Genomic DNA, 19,737 nt, shown 5'->3' with positions numbered 1-19,737 from the left:
TGACCGACAAGCCTCTTGAGCTTGTCAAAGTCAGCTTTTCTGAAGTCAAGGACTTCTGTGTTGCTGACTGACTTGCCAGCTTTACGGCGGATGGTAGCCTTGCACAGATGAGCTAAGGCAGAGCAGGGAAGAGCTTGGGTTTAAGCACATTTGAGGAGGTTTCGTATGCATTTCTTCTCACTTGTTTGGACAAAGACAGTCAGAACAATGTGAATGGGATAACACATATAGAAACAAGCATTTGTTGGGTGCCTGAAAACACCACAAAATCAACAGCTTCCTTGAAAATGGCCTCCCACAAAGCCAGCCACTGCTAGTTATCCAGTTAGCCAATGTGCACTCAACCATCCCTGTGGTACCCAAGTGCCTGTATGTCCATTCTCTGCACCTCTAATTTCTCCTGATTAAGCAAATTCCTTTCCAGGGGACAGAGGACCTAGATTGGCTCGCATACATGGTCATCTCTATTCAAACTCTTCATAAGGAGGTTTCTACTGTTCTCATATTTACCAGATTCCCTGGAATATTCTCTGCAGCTCCAGCCAGCTTCCACTTTTCACTTTACTTTAGAAGTGTTGATGCCACAGAAAATGTGTGATGGGATGAGCTCCAGTAGAGTTCTGGGGTCTTCTTGTTATGAGGCCCTTGCATCCCCCCTACCCTGTGTCCTGAAAGAGAAATCCCGGCCTGTGGCCTACTGTCCCCTAGGGAAAGACCTGCAACTTCTGCAGATGGACCTGCCCCCACTTTGAAAACATCTCTTTGCCCTATGTCACTCTACCTCACCATCAGAAAGCCCCCCAACCATCTACCACGGACAGGGTGAGGGGGTGATTCTCCAGGCCATGCACACCCTCCCCCTCCCCCAAAAGGGTGGCTAAGCTGCCTCAGAAGCTCTCACAAGTGATGTGCTGAAGGGTAAAAGGCAGTTCTAATGTAGACATCATCTCTGTTAAACTGTTTCTTTCTCATTTAATGGAATACCATGGAGATCTAAATGGAGATAAAGTAGCAAGGCTCAGAGAACAGCGCGGATGCTATCTTTATGCAGCATGACAATGTTCAGTGGTTAATTAGACACCGTTAACCTATTTGAGCAGGGGACATAACTGGGATGAATGGGGGCAAATGTCCTTGAAATCTTTTAATGTCCACAGCTCATGGAGGGCCCTAGTTATACTTCTGTGCCGCAGGACAGCATGTCCTCAAGATACAGCTGAGTGCCAGGAGGTCAGCCTGCGAGTGCTCAGCACACTGGTAACACATGGATGCACTACAAGGCAGGCAGCAGGAGGGTGAGGGACCCAGGTGAGAACAAGGAAAGCAACATGTGGCTTGCTGAGGTAAACCGTGGATCTTAATGTAGCGGAAAGGGCTGCCAGGGACGACCAGAGGACCAGTGGTGTGACTGCATGCACATGACATTCCACTTGCCCAGGAGCTGTTTTCAACAGGCAGGAAAAACATCTTGCTGGAAGTTTCCATCAATTTCACTGGCAAGGATGGCAGGGGGTGGATTCAGGCTCAGACTATCCATGATTATCCTTCAGAGATCTCAAGTGAACTAGAAGCGGAGCCCCAGCTACTTCACTTCTACCATCACCCTCCTCCTGTAACAACCATGATGTCTGCACAAGCAGTTTGCACCACATCCAGGGAATGAAAGAACAGGAACTTCCTGGTCCATGGATAAAGCTGCCCCTGCGCTAGAGGGACCCGGGCATGGCAGTCCTCAGTGGGTCCCAATCAACACAGCTGGGAAGCTGGGTAAAATCAGAAATGGTGCCACATGCTGAGTGGCACCTACACTGAGAAACCAACTCTACTCTCTCACCTCCTACACTGAGAAAACAGCCCTCAAACCTATCCCCAAAGGACAGAGCTACTTGCAAAGGAAAGCTGCAACAAGACATCTGGGGAATACTCATCCTCCACTGGAAACACAATGCCCACCCCAGACAGCTCTCCCCACCGTGCCCTGGTCACTGCTATGCTGCAGTCAGCTTCTCCCTGAACATTTCATCCCTGCTACTTTAAGAGGAGCTGAAGGACCAAGTCAGCCCTGTCAACAGGCTGGCAGTCTCTATTAGACAGGTAAGACTGAAGCTGCCCTAGATTGTATGCAGGACTATTCCTGTGTAAAGCTTGCCCCCTGCTGACCACACTTCAAATAACATCCCCGTCAGGCTCGAGGTGAAACTCCATGCACTCCACAGGTGACACTACAGGAGAGCTAAACTGGGTGCTTACCACAGAAAAAGCCCATGAAATCCAGTGTGACCCATGTGGGAAGGATGCATGCCTCTTCCTTCAGGCTGCTTTACATGCCCCTCTTGGTTAGGGAAAGTTTGAGGTGTTGCTTAGGGCAGTGGGAGATCTAGAAGCTCACATGCTACCACATGGACATCTGGGTCCCAAGTCAGCTCTGGACTGATAAGGCAGGAAAAGCAGGTACCTGTGAAAGGGCAAGAGTATGGTCTGCACTACTCCCAGCAGCTCACGCGGTTACTCACCATGCTACCTAGATCCCCAGAGGGTGCACATGACTTACGGGGACAGAATAATGTAACTCCAATGACACAGGTGCCCCATCATGGAAGTGCATTGGATATACAGGGTGATGGGTGTGGAAAAATTCCTGATCCTTAACCCCACCAACCCACAAGCTCCACAGCTCAAATGGAAAAGTCCTGATCCTTACCTCCAATCCAGTGCAAGATTGGTCCTTAATATCTAGCCCCTGGGCTTTTCAGGGCTGTTTTAACAGTGTCTGTTCACTGGGAAACTCTCCCCAGTATCTGCACTTGAATTCCTCCCCAGTATCTGCCTTTTTGTTACATGCCTGTACAATTTACATGCTTGAATTCCCTCCCTGTGCCCAGTTCCATCCTTGAAGAACTGCAGTAACATCACATGGGCACTGAGCCAGGTACACCTCCCTGAAAACAAGTAACCTTTCCCTCAGAGGGGAGCGACTTCTGCCATTGGCAAGTACCAGACATTCTGCAAGCAGAGATCAGAGTCCATTAACTGGGGGTGCTCCTGTCCTCAGAGCAGGAAGAGTGATTCTCCAGAGGCCAGCTTCCCAAATGAAAGACAAAGTATTAAGAGAGCAAACGGCAAGAGAGTTTATTTTGCTGCCTCACCATTCCCCAGTGGAAAAGAGCCAGAGCAGATCTGGAAGGGTCAGAGAACACGTCAGAAAGGAGGGGCACCAGCTGAGTCCTGAAGGAGAGTCTAGAGCTGGAACAATAGTGGAGAGGCCAGGAGATGTAGGTTGGAAGGGTGCAGCCTTTGCAGAACTTGGAAGGGGGAAATTTCTCAGTCTGAGAAATTAATGAGCACAAACATATTTTATGGCCTGTTTTCTAAGCCACTTCTCTTTCATGAATCACCTATAACCAAAAACTGCTTTCAGTTGCCCTCTTGCTGAAAGAACTAAAAGACAAGACAAAAAGGGAAAGTTGCAATGTTCAGAGATCCTTTTTGTTTTAAGAGAGTGGGTTGATCAAACGGAGAACAGAGCAATGAGCTATGTTTGGAGAATTCTAATCCCTGGCCAGCTTTCTGCCGCTGTGCTGCCAAAGAAAACATACCCACCCCAATGCAGCCTGCCAGGCTCAGAGACACAGAGAGGGACACAAGCCCTCTTGCTTCTAGGAAACAGACTGCAATTCAGGTCCAGGTAGGAAGAAAAAGGCAAACAAAAGCACACATATGCCCTTGCTCAGGTTTTTCATTAGTGCCTATCACCACAGCAGCCTGCCATTGTGCTTCAGTGTCAGAATCCTTGTCTGTCACATGGGAGACCTGGGCTCAACCCCCAGGCGCACATATAACTACAGCTATTGAGGCCCCGAACGTCTGGATTCAGTCATCTTTCCATTTTGTCTCAACGGTCTAAAGGGGGAATGAAATGTCTGGGCAGCCTCCACTCCTATGCACCTGTATGTAATGAAGGTCCTGGTGACCTCTTATGCAGACATCATGATCCAGAAGGATTGACAGTTGTGTACTACTATCACCGCAGCAGGTTATAGGGAGTTACAGTCTGAGGCCTATGGCACCTCTGTCCATAGAATCGTAGCACCAGTGAAACCATATTGGCTTGCATAAAACAACTCACTTTTTAAAAACCAGCTGCTAGAAACTGGAGTGTACATTATATGTGAGGAAATACATGAAGAGCAGTTTCTGTTGCTTAATCTTTGGTGGTGAAAGCTCAAGTAAAATTTGCAAGTAATCCATAGAGAGCAGAACAGTGAGCAGGCCTAGCTCCCTAGCTGCTACTACCCAGTTACTTACGGCAAAGAGGTCTTTTTTTCCTCATTTGACCTTGCAAAAACAAGGTAATGGATCTTATTCCAGTGTGTGTATATGTGAGAAAATATGGTACTAAATCAAAAATGATGCACAAGTGCTATTTCTCACCCAGCCAGAACTCCAAGGGCAGTCCAGTCCAGTCCATACTGCTCTCTCTGTTTTAGAGAGAGGGACACGGAGGCATGGAAACAAGAAGCAACTCACCTACAGTCAGATACAAAGTCAGTGACAGATCCAGGAACAAACCCTATTCACTCCCCTTACCAGTCCTACCACTAACACTCTTTCAGACCAATTCCACAAGAATTTTGTAGATCTCCAGTCCAGGTCCTTGGGCACAGAGGAAAAATCCCCCCCCAGACCCTTTTTTTTTCTCTTTTTTCTTCAGGACTGCAGGCAGCAGAAAAGTCTTGGGCATCGCCAGTGACGAAATCACAGAATCATAGAAAATGAGGGTTGAAAGGGACCTCAGGAGGCCATCTAGTCCAACCCCCTGCTCAATGTAGGGCCAGCCCCAACTAGATCATCCCAGCCAAGGCTATCAAGCCAGGTCTTAAAAACCTCCAAGGATAGAGATTTCACAACCTCTTTTGGTAACCTGTACCAGTGCTTTAGTAACCTCTCCTAGTGAAAAAGGTTTTCCGAATATCTAACCTAAACTTCCCTTGCTGCAACTTGAGACTGTTCCCCCTTGTTTTGTCATCTCTCACTACTGGGAACAGTCTGGCTCCATCTTCTTTGGTACCCCTCTTCAGGAAGTTGAAAGCTGCTATTAAATCCCCTCTCAGTCTTCTCTTCTCCAGACTAAATAAGCCAAGTTCCCTCAGCCTCTCCTCAGAAGTCATGTATCCCAGCCCCCTCATCATTTTCATTGCATTCTGCTAGACTCTCCCATTTGTCCACATCCCTTCTGTCGTGGGGGGCCCAAAACTGGACGCAGTACTCCAGACAATCCTCCTAATACATCTTACACTGCCCTGCAGTAAGGGGCATATGAGGGCTGGAAAGGAGAATGGTTACAGTGGTGTGCAGGCAGGGGATCGCAGCTCTGCCCTGGCTCTGGACCACGCTGTCACCACTGCAAGATCCCAGCCCTGAAACAGCTCCCCACTTAGCTGCACGCTCTACCAGCGCTGCTGGGACTCATCTCCATGGAAGCGCTGGCCCCTTGGTGTCACAGCCCTGCTGCTCCTGGGGTCTCCATGGAAAATGGCTGCAGTGACATGGGCAGGGGCTCCTGGGAAATGAAGTCTGCTGAAGGCCTGATCTGGCCCGCAGGCCGGACTTTGTCCACCCCGGCTTAAAGCAATCTGTCCCTCCCCAGGTGTCCAACATTGTCATACCTTAAGTAGTTCTCTTGCTGGCAGTTTCAGAGAGGAATGAGTGGACCTTCCAGAAAAAGCCTCCTCTCTTGTCTATGTGGGGGGCTATGCAGAGGCACACTGGCAGAGCGTGTATGGAAAGGACGTATAAGGAAGATAAAAGTCCAAACAGGTGCCCTGATCACTCAACAGAACAAAATAATAAATGTGCCCAGTGATCACCTTCCTGGTGGTCAGGAGCTACAGTTTAAGCTGGAACTGACTGAACATGAACCAAACTTAGCCATGAACTCTGGCTGTGCTGCGCAATATGGATCCAAACTGAGGGTCTACAGGGCAGCAAAGAGGAAGCTGCTGTTGTTACTAACTCATTGAGAAAAGAAGCAGAAACAAAGGCACTCTGGCCAGCATGTGGCAGAGGGAAAGGACACCTCTCTGGAACACAAAGGACACAGAGGCTATGCTGGGACAAGGGGGAGATAGTACTACAGCAAAGCACAAGAAATGCTGAGCCCCCAGGTGATAAATAAAGGTATGGTGGCCCTGGCACTGGTAGGAATGAGCCATACCAACAAGCAGGAAGGAAAGCTAGGAACCTCATTCCTCAGGGCTACAGAACCAGGCATACTGCTCCCTCAAGCTCTGCCATTTCCTTTTCTATAGCGCTCCTGGTGCCTTAGGTTTATGCCCCTTCTGCCTACACTGTGGCAGACTGAGACAGGCAGCCCCGCTCTGACAGCCAGGTCAAATCCAGGTTCCAAAGAAATCAGAAAGAGCTTTGTGGTTGTTTTCAATAGGGCCAGGATTTCATTTAGCCAATACTCCTTCCATGAAGAAGTCAGCTCAGAGCTATCACTCCTTCCAGTCATGGACCAAATGGCGCCCTTGGATATACTCCCAAATCCCTTTCCCAAATCACTAGGGGCTGCCTGCCCATAGCCTCAGGCAGAAAAAGTGCACAGTTCAGAGCTTCATTTCTCAGGCTTATCTCCTGGAGTAAGGGTCAGCAACCTTTAAGCAGCTGTGAGCCAAATCAATGGATTTTAGCATAAGGTAGGCCAGAGACCTGGCTGCAGCCACCATCTACTGCTGATTCCTCCCTTGCTGCTAAATGCTGCCACCATCCAGACTTTGCAAGCTGGATACAATTTCTTTATGGACTGGATCTGGTCCATGGGCCATAGTTTACTGATCCCTGGGCTACAGCACATAACTAAGGACTTGGGAAGCTGAACAGGCATCAATCTAAGGCCAAAGGTCAGCACTGGTTTTGGACAGAAAGCCAAAAAAAAAAAATCACAATGTCAATTTGTAAGATGCTGGTGTGCCAGAGGCAGATGGCAGGGGTGCTGCGAGGGGCCTGATCCTTCTTGTGGCAGCACAGCCTCAACTCCTTCCCCGCCATCCATCCCAAGGTGCACGTACACCCGCTGCTGCCAACAAACCAGACTGGGGCTCTGCAGACCCTGGTGCAGCTGCTTGCAGCCTTCCTGCCACCTGCTGCAAGCAGCCCAGGCTCCCTGGCAGGTGGCAGGGGCCTGCCTAAAACCCAAGCCAACTGTGGCATATAGCCAGGAGGCTGCAAGCGGCTGCACTAGGGTCCACAGAGTCCTTGTCCGGCTTGTTGCTGGTGTAAGGTGCACACGTCTCGGGATGGAGGGCAGGGAAGGGGCTGGGGCTGTGCTGCCACAAGAAGGAATGGACCCCTTGCAGCTTCCCCACCCATCCACCCCAAGGGTTGGCATGCCAAGCAAAATGTCTTCATGTGCCACACTCTGGCACACAGTCTAGATCAGGGATCAGCAGTCCCCAGCATAAGGGAATCTCTCAGACACGTGACTAAAAAACATGGGGGGAAAAACCAACCTCCAGTTGAAATGGGAGTTTTTCCCTTCATCTTTCACACATGGCCTTGCATTAGGAGGAGGGTGGGGAAGAGATCTGAAAAGGAGCACTTTAGGAACTGGCCCAAACAACTAGGTTGACAGACTAAGATTGCTTGGGTCATTCAGCCTAAGCCTGCTCATTGCATCATTCCCACTAACAGATGTTCCTAACATCGTAATAAAAAGCTGATGAGCAGGATATTTTTTTTTCAGAGCTCCAACTGAACAACACACTGCAGGGGGAAAAAAAAAACAAAAAAAAACAGTATTTGGGTTTTCCCAACAAGCCCCTGCTGTGTGAGAAATGCTGTTGGGATTGCAAAGAGAACGAGGACTTTACCCAAGTAGTCACGTCTCCTCTCTCCACTTCCTCAATGGCCATCACTGCCATCTCTTACCACATTTAGTGTTTTTCATAAATCCACAGCTTGGTGCCAGGGAAGCAGAGAATTCCCATCTTTAACTTAAAAGACGAAAATAAGTTTCTAGCCCTCACTGTTGTGAAGAAAACGTTAGAAGAAAGAAAAAAAAAGATCTCCAAGGCAAAGATAAAGACCCCAACATTAGTTTGAAACCCCGCAAGATTTTAAAGATAATGTCATGATTTTAGTGGGTGGAGCTGATTATGTTTTAACATTTGGGGTTGGCCATACAGAAAAACTCAAGATGAAAAGTGTTACAGAAGTGTATCTGCTAGCTATAGTAATAGTATTCACTTGTACCTTATGTTTTTACTGGAAGCCACACGTTTTAAGAGAAGGACCTAGCTCCAAAACAGAAAGGGTTTTTAGGGCAAAACATAGACTAGGACTCAACACAAATGACTATCAACTGTAGTGACAGGGACTGCATGCTGTATTATTAGCACAGAGCTAATCTGAAAAGGAAAACAAATGTTCCTTTTTTGGCTTCTTAATGTTGAATCAAAAAAAAAAAAACCAACCTCTGAAGGGGTGTCCATGTGCAACTTTAAGGGTGGGGAAGCAGGCATCTCTGTTCAGTCCCAGAAATATCAGATTATTTGCGAACTCCCCTTATTTTCCTAGAGATCTTGAAGGAGCAGAGAACTGAAGAGAGCACATTCTTTACCCCAGCTGAAAAGGCTAAATGCTCAACCCTTCAGAGATCACTTTCCTTACTGTTTGCCAGAAGTGAGCATTAAGGTATTAACCAAAAAAACCTAAACTGTCTTCTTTTTTCTGTCCCCTTATTTATTGCTCAGTTTTATTTCCTAGCTGTATAACATCCCACAATTCTAACAGTACTGCAGTCATCAAGAATGTGTTTCAAGAAAGTCAGGTTTGAAGACTTGACTAACAGAAAGAGAATCAACAGAAAAAATAAAACCTTTCCCTTTCCCCTAACCTTATCAGTCTTCTGTCTTTATTGCAAAGAAGGAGAAAAGGACACAAGTGCAATGATTTCTCCTTTGCAGGGGTCCCCTGGTAACTGGGAATTCTGCTGCATTCAAGTGGAGAAATCTCTCTTCACTGCACTGCTGGCAAGGGCTTGGGCAGTCGTTCTGCCCTTAAGTTTTTTGCTGTTTACTGAGTCCAAATGTAAGAACTGACTGCTTGAGACAAAGAGAGCCCCATGCTGGCTATGTCAGGGAGGCGAGAGGGCTGGATTCAGTTAGCATTCCTGGAACATCCAGTCTATTAAAAGAAAAAAAGAGAACGCGAAAAAAAACCCACCCTGGGCCGGCAGACTGCAGCTCTACCACCATCTTGATGTCCTTGACGCGTGCCGATGGTGTGGAGGCGGCTGGCACCAGAACAGCCCAAGAGAAGGAATGAGAGGCCAATGGAGATTTATGTGAGGAGAGCGAGATGGACAAGGTAAAATTGTCAGGAGGAGTTGTTAGAAAGTAAAATATATTGTGACAATTCCACTCCTGCCGTTCATCAATAAACTGACAGATCATTTAGTGTCAATTAGGAGTGATAGATGGACAAGTCCCCATGATCCTGGGCCAAAATTAATGGCTGGGAGGGAGAGGGTGATTGAAAATGACGGCTGACATTGAGAGGAAAGTCCTGAAGGTCCCCAAGGGGCCATTACTTGCCTCATTCCCTTGCAGATCAATGCAGGGACAAACCCAAAAACAGACACTTCAAGACAAAACTTAATCAGACTTCCTTTCCTTGCTTCTCCTTCTAAGTTCTGCTCCCTCACTCGGCCACTTTGCTCCTCTGTGCCTGCACTCTCTGCACTGAGGACAGCAACAGATGGCAGCAAGACACAGGGCAATGTTGCAGGCTTCCCCACAGCCAGGAGCCATGCTTAGTTTGTAACATGGCAGAGCCACAGGAAAGCCCTTGTTTTATTTCAAGGACTAAGAATAGACGATGGAAGAAATGACATGACCTGCCCCCTTGCCAGGCCCTTTACAATTCCTGCTCATAAAACAGGGACCGTCAGAGATCCTATAAACTAGCTTTTCTCAAGGGCCATTTTCATACAGAGAGGACAGAGATATTTTAAACTCTATAATCTTGTAGTAGGAGATTTTAATTTGACTTATCTCTAGAGCCCTCAAATCACGCAAAACCTTAATCTCTTAAATAATCTCCCTCCAGCTCCAGAGCCCAACACTGCCCCTGCCCATTCTCCAGAACTCAAAATCCTATCTGTACTCTGGTCATGTCACTATTGCTGCAGTACTAGGGGCATGAGGGCCATCTAGGGGTTCCCCGCTGCTCTCACATGCAATCCTACATATTACATTGCCACCCCTTGCCCCAGGACCCTTTGGTATGTCTGTGCTCCTGAGCATGACCTTCCCTCACTTCTCTCTAGGACATGCTTATCACTACTCTGAAGGAAGAAGATTTGGTCAGCCCAGAGTAGCCCTGTCCCAGAAAGGCCACCAGCAGTAACCTCCTCCATTCATACAACACAGCAGATAAACATATGCAAACACTGCAAATGCATTCTTGATGAAAACATCTTTTTTTCTTTTTGCTTACAATGGTCTCTTGAGGTAGCCATGTCTATTATGCACCAACACTGTGGGGATGGCTACGGAAATGGTCACATTTTAGGGGACTGACTTCTGGTTAACACATATATGTTCAAATATCACTCCAGACAAAGGAAGGGCAAAAGCACAGATATTAATGGAGAAAGTAATGGAAGAGACTATGAAGAAGTGTCCTGGTTTGGGATGACAGCTATTTGATTTAGAGAGACCTTGGTAAGCGCCATACTTTATTTTATTTCATTTCATTTGATAATTTCTCTCTTCTGTGGACCCTTCAGAGGTTCAAAACTAAATGCTCTTTGCCAGAAGCCTGGCCTTTTCCCCATTAGCAAGCACTTCTTTTTTCCCTTAGGATGCACAAGCCATCCCAACAATAACCCATTTACTTTGTCTCAAGTATCAGCAATGATGTCACCTAGGGCATGAGCACAGCTTTCAGAACAGAGCTTGGGCTCCCTCTGCTGGTTGGAGAGTGGTTTCTGCAGCAAAACCTATCATGCTTTTATTGCTGTGTGTGTGTTGCCAGCTGGCAACCAGGGCCCAAGTATCCATCTAACAGTATCTACCCATGTAGATGATCCCTGTCACTCTAGTGATGGGGCTGGAATAACCAGCACTTCGGCCGGTACTAAGAAAAGCTGCTTTCCTTCCATCTGTCTGTCTCCGCATGTACTGCATAAAAATGAATACATCAAACTCAACTCAGAGATCCCACTGTAAGAAAAATAAATGATCTCACATGCCGGAAGGGTGTTTTGCCTCCTAGTTACAGCAGCAGGGCTCAGTACCTCAGCCACTAAACCTCTCCATGACAGTTTCCCCATCAACAAAACAGGGCCACTAAAAAGAATAGCTATTTCACAACAGGACTGGTAGTTCCAGGAAACTGCTTTGTGTTTGATACGTTGCCACCTAATTTGTAAAGCATGTCACTTTGGTGATTCTTAAGAATGATGTGACTGAGGTTTGTTAAATGTTTATAAACCATGATGAAAGACACAAGTGACTGGTGCCTCCCGAGTTGGGGGTGGGGGGAGCCACCCACAGAAGCCGCTGATGGTGGTGGCCCTGTCAGAGGGGGCACTAGCCCTGCCAACACTGTCGGTGTCAGCCCTTAGGGGGGACACCAGCCCCCCCTCCCCCTGCCCCCATGCACCCCTTAACCAGTTGCCTATGATGAAAGACCCTAGCAGTCCTTCACTCTATATATGCAAAGTATTTGTAAAGTGACCTAGCAGCATACAGAAAACCAGAAGTCTTCTCTTCCTCCTGTCTTGCAACAGTTTGGGATAGTAACGGTTCTGCAGAAGCACCCAACTGTATGGTGGGAATATTCATTAATCACATAAATAATCTAAGAAAGATGAGACCAGGGAGGTTTGAGAGAGATACTAGAAAATGGAAAACAAGATAGCAGATGAACATGTACTTTGACAAGGACCAGGTGATCACATTGGAAAGACCATTTTGAATGATTAGTTCAAGCCAGTGAGCCCAAAACTAGTACTGTAACAAGAAAGGAGTTAGTGTCCCTGCAGGAAAATCCAAGATGCCAGTGTACCGTATCACATCATTCAGAAACAGAACTAAGAGGTTAGACTGCATGAGGGGACAGAGCACTATATAAAGTATTACAAGACCTTTTTATGAATGGATGCAATTGCTAAACTGATATACAACACACCCACATGACAAAAATCTGCACGCAGACCCATCCCGTTTTCCCCTCCTAAACAATGTTTCTGAGGGCCTTATCTATACATTTTTTGTATTGATTTAACTTCCTCAACTCAAAAACCCATTCAGTTTAAATGATGCAACCCCTCAGTGTTAGCTCAGTTATATTAGTAAAGAAATGCTTACACTGGCCAAAATACAAGCACCTTTATACTCATGATCTACATTCATGCAGGTATAACAGTGTAACTAGATGGGATTTCAAATTAATTATCAAGTCGGTACCAAAGCTGTACATAGAAAAACACTGCAAAAGCAGAAATAATTAAACATGATGTCAGCCGATGACTCAGACTCTTCACAAACAGGCTGGGAAATGTCACAGAGGAAACAGCCCTACAAGCTCAGAGAGCCTAAATAGGTGGAAAGGAAAAAATAGTATTTGGAGGCTCTGCAGTTGAAGACAGAAACTGAAAAAAAAATGACAAGGAACTGATTGTCTAAATGCTTCCTGCCCATTCTTTGATTAAAAAATATTTTAAAAACACAGAATAAACCCTCTCAAAATTGACACTCACTAGGATTTGTGCCAAAATATTTATTTGTGGCTGTTAATTCAGATGTAGATCATGCCAAGTGTCCACTTGAATTAGATCTTGGCATGTTACTCAAGGCAAAGGCAGAAGATGCCAGGCTAACCAGGACTCCCACAAATATGGGTCACCCCTCTTTATCTTCTGTCTGGCTCTTTTGTCCAATTTGTGCCTAGTTTGGTAGGAAGTAGCTCAGGCCAAGAACTTGCCACATTAAACATGTGTAATGTGCTGCAGAAATAATATTGCTGCCTGGGGCCTATCAAAAGAAACTGGGGTCATGCCTGTAATGGTGAGCATCCTGGGAAAAGACACACCATACTGCTCATACAACATAAGGGATCTGTGCTGTTTTCCAGGCTCATGTGGGTCAGAGCCTGAGTGACTAATCATACCATCTCTCATCCAGGCCTGTGCTTGGTGACAACAGGCTGGGATGGTTTAGTTAGGATGATCCTGCCTTGAGTAGGGGGCTGGATTAGATGGCCTTGCAAGGTCCAGCCTGGCTTTCCTATGACCCTATAATCATAACGTGGAAGGCTGAGGAGAGAATGAAAATAACATAATTTGCTCTTCTTCTTCACCAGTATGTCTCTGTAAAGTGGCTGTTTGGTCCTGCAAGAAGACCGGAGGCCTCTTACAAAGATCCCTCTATACACTGGGGATGGAAATCACTCTTTTTCTGATGCCTCCTTTTTCCTGTTACAGCCTGATCTTCTCTTTCTTCCAGATATCCCCAGTCAGTTCCAAGCAATGGCACTGGATTTTGTAGCAGCACTGATCCCCACTTCCTTCCCTGATCTCTTAGATTTTTATCCTCGACTGTCCCCATTATTATGGGACACGATTTGTAGAAGGACCCTGAATGTGATATCCTCTCCTCCTGGCCACAAAGAAACACATGTAACCTTCCCACAAATCAGGGAGCCTCAGAGAAAGGTGACCAGGCCTGTAGTCACCTGGATTTGTTCCTAGGCATTATATTTGTCATCCCATCACCACCACCAAGCCCACACTGACCATTTTCACTCTTGTCTCCAAGGTTGACCATAAAATACAATTCCTCCTGTGGAATACACTACCCACCAGTGGAGCTCCCCATTCACCAGTGGGATACTCTCCTAGTAAGAGTTCAGCCAGCCACAAGATCCCCTTGAAATTGTCTCTAACTCCTTCTCCACTCCCCTCATAGAGAAACACAGGAATATAAGACTAAAAGGGGTCATCAAGTTTCATTCGTTACGCTCACAGGGACTCATTAACTGAAGGAATCCACAAAACCACCCCTTCAAGCCCTCACTTACAACTTCAAGGTGCAAAATCAGGGAAAGCAAAACCAGCTTATAACAGGGGCACATGTTTCTATCTTTGGTCCAGAATAACCCACCCCAAGTCAGGTGCAAGTGGATAGGCAGGCACTAGGACGCAGCTGTCACCACTGCTCATCCTTGTAGTACCACAAGGAGAACACCTGCAGCCAAAGCCCCCTGCCTCTGAAGCTCTACATCTACAGGCTGCATCCAATGAATCTGCGGGCCATATCCAGCCTGTGGACCATAAGCTGTTGACCACTGACCTAAAGATGCTATAGGGAAGAGCAGAGGCAGGTGTGGGATGTCCTGCAGGTGTGAGGCATATGGCCGCTGCTTACACACAGATCTGAAGACCCAGGCAGAGCAGGACATATGGAGTTAGCAAGCTGTCCGCAGCAGAATTGATACTTTGTTCTGGGTGACCTGGAGGGATCCAAAAAGCTATGAAAAGGGCAGCCCAAAAGGTATGAGAACACTGCTCTTATGGTTGCAACAGCAAGACCCAATAGATGATGTTTAGACAAACCCACCCTGATAAAGACGTTGGTACTCACTTGGAAGGTGCCATTACAGGATCCTCTGCCCAACCTCCGTGCCGGCGTGCAGGTTTAGGTGGGGGGCCCTTTAAGGAAAAAAAGCCATACTCATGTTATACCTGAAGCTACATGTTATACCTAAGTCCAATTAGGGAAACGCAGACATGGGGTTCGCTTAAGCCGACCTCTGTAAACAGTGACCAACAAGAAGCATCAGCCCAAAACTTAGAGGCTGGATTTAGAAGAGTTTCACAAAGCACAAGGAGCAGAAATGTTGCAGAGAAGGTTGAAAAGGTGTGTTAAAGCAAAAGATATATCAAACTAACCAGTAACCTGGCTGAGCTTCAAGTTCACATGCCCCAGATTGTGGTCCTTCTTACCCAAGGAACACTGCCAATGGCAGCCATTCTGGCTGTGGCTGCTGCTTTCTCTCCAGGTTTTTGAGGCACATCCAAAGCTTACTATTGTTACCAGCATTTTTTCTTCTGCCCTTGCCATAAGAAGACACTCTCTGCACCCAGGAGCATAAAGCACCTCATTCAGCAGAGGCCCAAGCTATCTGTATGATGTATAGAAGTGGACATAACAGGGAGGAAATGAGCTCACTTCAAATATCCTGAAACAGCAAATGGGCCATGGCGATTTGCTCAAGCACTAGCAAAGAGTGAAAATGATACAATAACCCCGAGAGTGCCTTGGCCCTTGGGCTATAGTGGGATTGGGACTCTGGGACCCCTGAACTTTTGTTAAGAAAGAGAGTGGGTTGGGGAACTGTGGGTTGGGGAATCCTGGAAATTCTTTAAAGTGGGGCGCATGTGGGGGTCTAGCCTGAGACAAGGCCATGAGATGAGGAGAGGTGGTGGTGGTGGTGGTAAACCCCATGCTGAGGGTCTCCAGTGTTTGTTTCTTGAAGCAGAAATATTGTTTGTGAGTGTGGGAAACAGACGGAGTCTGCCAGGGGCAGCCGTTGCCTGTTGCAAAGAGGGGACGTGACCCCGCATAGCTCCCTGATAGGAGCAAAAATAGTCACTCTCCAAAAATAAACAGGGAGCAGGAATGAGGCAGGAGCTGAAGTCCCAAAATACCAGCTTTCTTCAGCAAAGGGAGCACAGGAGGGCAGAGGGACAGCCAGGGAGCATGAAACCAGGAAATGGCCTCCATATATGGGCTCATCCGCAGGGGACAGAGCTCAGTCGACTGGAATGACCATGTCACAGAATGTGATCCCTTCAGGGGCCCAAGTGAATGGAGTTTTCTGATCTTTAAATGATTCCCCCAGATTCTTAAGATGCCAAACCAGAGAAGAGGTTGCAGTGCCAAAAAAGGAGCATTTTGAATTCAGTTGATCTGTACACTCCCAGAGTCCTGGAAAGAGAGGAAAACACACCACATATGGGTGTGTGTGCACATGCAACCCTACTCCCACCACAGAACTCCCCCACCCCAAACAACTGTCCCTCTCTAATCATGCACAACCCTGAATCTGCTTCTTGTATAGCTCATACACAGCCTACCATTCACATCCACCAGACACCCAGCCTTACAACTGTTCCCTGCACAACCACAGGCAGTGATGGCTCATGAGTACAATGAGTTACACATATGCTGCCAAAGAGTCCAGGAGACAAAATACTTTAAACCCAAACCCCAAATGGTGTGACTGTGGTTTAAACCCTACACCATCAAAAAAAATTAAAAAAAAAAAGTCAACATTCAGATGCAAAGCCCCTCACGTTTGGCACCCACAATTGGGATACTTCTGAAAATGTTTTCCTGGTTTCTGTCCAGGACATGACTTCATTATGTATCTGGGATTCAATCTCATTGTCTCATCCAATTTACAGTTTCTCCCCAACGTGCACATAGGCCACATAGCTCCTAATGTCCAAAATATGAACCCTTCACATATTCCCACAGCCAATTCTTCTGATGACTCTTCCAAGATTAACTATAGTTGCATCCACTGAAGATTAGTGACTTGGTCTGTAAAGTTCCATAATTAGGCTAGAATTCTATGGGCATTTTTTTTCTTGAGTAATAATAAATTTACATGTATTTGGAATCATTTATGCCAAAATCTCAAAGTATTTTACAAGCTATAATGTAAGTATCAGGTCATATGCATCACCAAAATATAGCTATTGCTGAGGTAGATCTGGCAGTTTCAAGCCAGACTTTGAGACAGAAAATGGAAAGAACACCACATCCAAATGACGCTACAGGTAGAACTTCACAGGTCTGGTGTAACTAGACAAATTCAGTTCTAGACATTTCACCCTTCCTGTTACATTTTGGCCAAGACTCAAAAGAAAGGGCCCATGGTAAAGTTCAGCATCTAAAAATATTGCCTGGTTTTCTAAATAATGAGCACCCAGTTTCACTTTCATGCACTGCCAGTTATGACATTTTAGCATGTTTTCACCCACCTCTTCACACATACACGCACACACACACAAGCCTTTACTCCCTTTAACTGTTTTGGCAGCATTAAATAGTCCTTTTTCTTGCCACCCTCAGCTTCTCTCTACAAGATTAAACTGTAAACTTGTGTTCCATCCCAGAAAACTCTTTTACCTTCAGTCCATATTGTTCATGGCTTGGTCCTTTAAATTTTTTTCCCCACAAGAATTCAGTGTCTTGTCTTTATGAAGGCATCAAGCATTCCCCAAACCTCTTTCTTCATTGGAAGTTCCTTACTTGCACCTTGTTCATGGGATTCTCCCCTCCCTAACTCCTTTACATGTATTAGCTTTATTCTTTGAATCCCCAGTCTTCACCATGTTGAATTCAAGCAGCAAGTATTCACTGGCTCCCTTCTTCATACATGTGGTCACTTTCTCCTCCTTGCCAGTCAGCAGCAGTTTCAGATGGCTTCTCCTCTATTTCCTGTATCACTTAGGAAAAAAGGGTTCCAGTCTCCTCTTAGCTTGTTTCTCTATTGCTGCAGGGTATTTTTCCCCTCATGTAAAACAAACAAGCTGCTGTTCAGGAACTTGAGAACAGGTGAAGCTTCAGTAGTCACTTACTGTTACAGAGGCAGGTTATGGATGTGTTACGTTCCTCCCATAAACAGGTTTTTAGGAGGGATAGAAGATGTGGATTAATTTACCTTCATCAGGTAAATTCAAATTCTGTGTAGGGAAACAGACTCAAATGACATTGGCAGTGTTTGTCACGGGGCACAGAAATGGTCTACTGTAGACCTTCCTCACTCACTAGAAGTGCCATGTCCTACTCCTATCCCTGCCCAACAGGCTAGCATTTGAAGATTTTAGATGGGATGGAATTGCCATGTATTTATTTACCAACAAACACAGAAAGGAAGAGAAGAAGAGAATCAGAGCCAGGCTTAAGTTTCAGTTTCTACAATAAGTTAGCTTTATAGTTAATAAAAGAAAAATCCCTTCCACAGAGACACTTCTGATTTAGGCTAGATATCAGGAAAAACTTCTCCACAGTAAGACTGTCCAAAATTTGGAATGGGCTTCCAAGGGAGGTGGTGCTCTCTCCTACCTTGGGGGTTTTTAAGAGAAGACTGGATAGGCATCTGGCTGGGGTCATCTGACCCCAGCACTCTTTCCTGCCTAGGCAGGGGGTCAGACTCAATGATCTGTTGAGGTCCTTCCAACCCTAGCATTTATGAATCTATGAACCTCGTGAATTAGTTCTGGATAATCACCAGAATCACAAAGAGTAATTCTGATGCCTTCAGGCAGCCACAGAAAGAAACTGGTCTGTACAACTACCACATAGAACAAGACCAATTTCTCAAGTATGCCAAAGGCAATTCCCCAAGCTTCCCACAGCAATGGAGCTGTGCCAGGACCTGCCCTCACTTCATGAAGCCCATTGTTAGGAATGCACCACAGATGTGTCCGTGAGACAGCCTCCAAGGAGTTCCAGTTGTCCTACGTTCCTAAAGTAACACTGCTGAGTCCATTTCCCTCTAGACTCCTGTCATTAGAGCCAGATACTTTCCTTTATTGGGGAGATGGGGATCTCAGGTACAGCAAGATGGCCAGGGCCTTCTCTGGAGCCCTAAATGGTCTGGTACCATCTACCACAATAGAAAAGTGCCAATCTGTACTGCACAACAGGTGTCAGGACTTAAAACAGCTGAAAGGCTCAGCTATATGAACTAACTGAACAGTAACAGAGTCATAAGTAAAGTACTCATATTTAAGTATATAGCATTTTGTCTTAAACTGCATCTTGCATACACATGGGGAGTTATGCAACAATGCTTGCCAACAGCTTTTCCTCTAACCTTAGCTTGCATGGCAGAGCCCCTACTCATCCAAGGTCTATATAACAATGCCCCTTCAACCCATGCAGGCTGTAAAGCAACATCCCTCAACCAGCCTGCTCCTTCACAGGGCTACGTGCTAGTTCCCATCCCATGTTACCCCTCTGTCAGCTCCTTAGGTTCATTCAAATGAAAGCATTCCAGGCATGAAATAAATCTGTGGAAAAAAACTTTAATACAACTATTTCCCATGGGATTCCCAGAGTCCATCCCTCTTCCCCACCCAGGGAGTTGCTGAGCAACCCAGCAGTCAGAGTGGCCAAGCAGGAAGGATACTACCAGAAGGTTGGGAAACATAACCGAATAGCAACACTGCCCTGGTGAGAGTAAGGAGATACATCATTAAAGGACCAGCAGATGACCTCAGCAGGCTAAAAATAAATCCCCAGCCACTTGGGGTGCACAAGAAAGAGGCAACACAAGGCCTTGGGGAGATCCTACCCATACAGTGCTGGGGCTCACATTGAGGAAGCTGGCCTAATTAGGGAACATAAGTTCAGCTGCATTTTTCAGATTCCTCCTGAAGAATCTGGCCAACTTCCAGATGAGCAGTCCCAGAGGACTGGCTGGGAGTCCTGCACGTTTACTATCAACCAGAGGACCACAGAGAAATAAAACCCAGTCCACTTCAAAAGGGAACAGGTAGACCAACGCATGCTGACCCCTTCTGCTGGCATGTGCATCTCTTCCATGAACAGAGAGTAACAGATTCCAAACAGCTAGCTGAGATCCTAGGACATGGCAGGGAGGTTCAGCTCAACCTGTGACAAACATGTTTGTTGAGCAAATCCTAACGGG

The 19,737-nt window shown here is 46.4% G+C and overlaps 1 protein-coding gene across 1 annotated transcript in view; it reads right to left on the bottom strand.

The window, feature by feature from the left end:
- IFT43 (intraflagellar transport 43) overlaps nucleotides 1–19,737 on the bottom strand; it is a 65,739-nt gene that overhangs the window by 28,931 nt on the left and 17,071 nt on the right. Inside the window, exon 3 of the mRNA XM_019551878.1 lies at nucleotides 14,652–14,719. Within this exon, the coding sequence (XP_019407423.1) occupies nucleotides 14,652–14,719 (68 nt within the window). The remainder of the gene's footprint in view (nucleotides 1–14,651; nucleotides 14,720–19,737) is intronic.

The sequence above is a fragment of the Crocodylus porosus genome, unplaced genomic scaffold, assembly GCF_001723895.1.
Source record: "Crocodylus porosus isolate Cpor-Errol unplaced genomic scaffold, CroPor_comp1, whole genome shotgun sequence".
NCBI classification, from domain to species: domain Eukaryota; kingdom Metazoa; phylum Chordata; order Crocodylia; family Crocodylidae; genus Crocodylus; species Crocodylus porosus.
The sequence above is the reverse complement of the archived record's forward strand: the minus strand, read 5'-3'. Positions and strand labels throughout refer to the sequence as shown.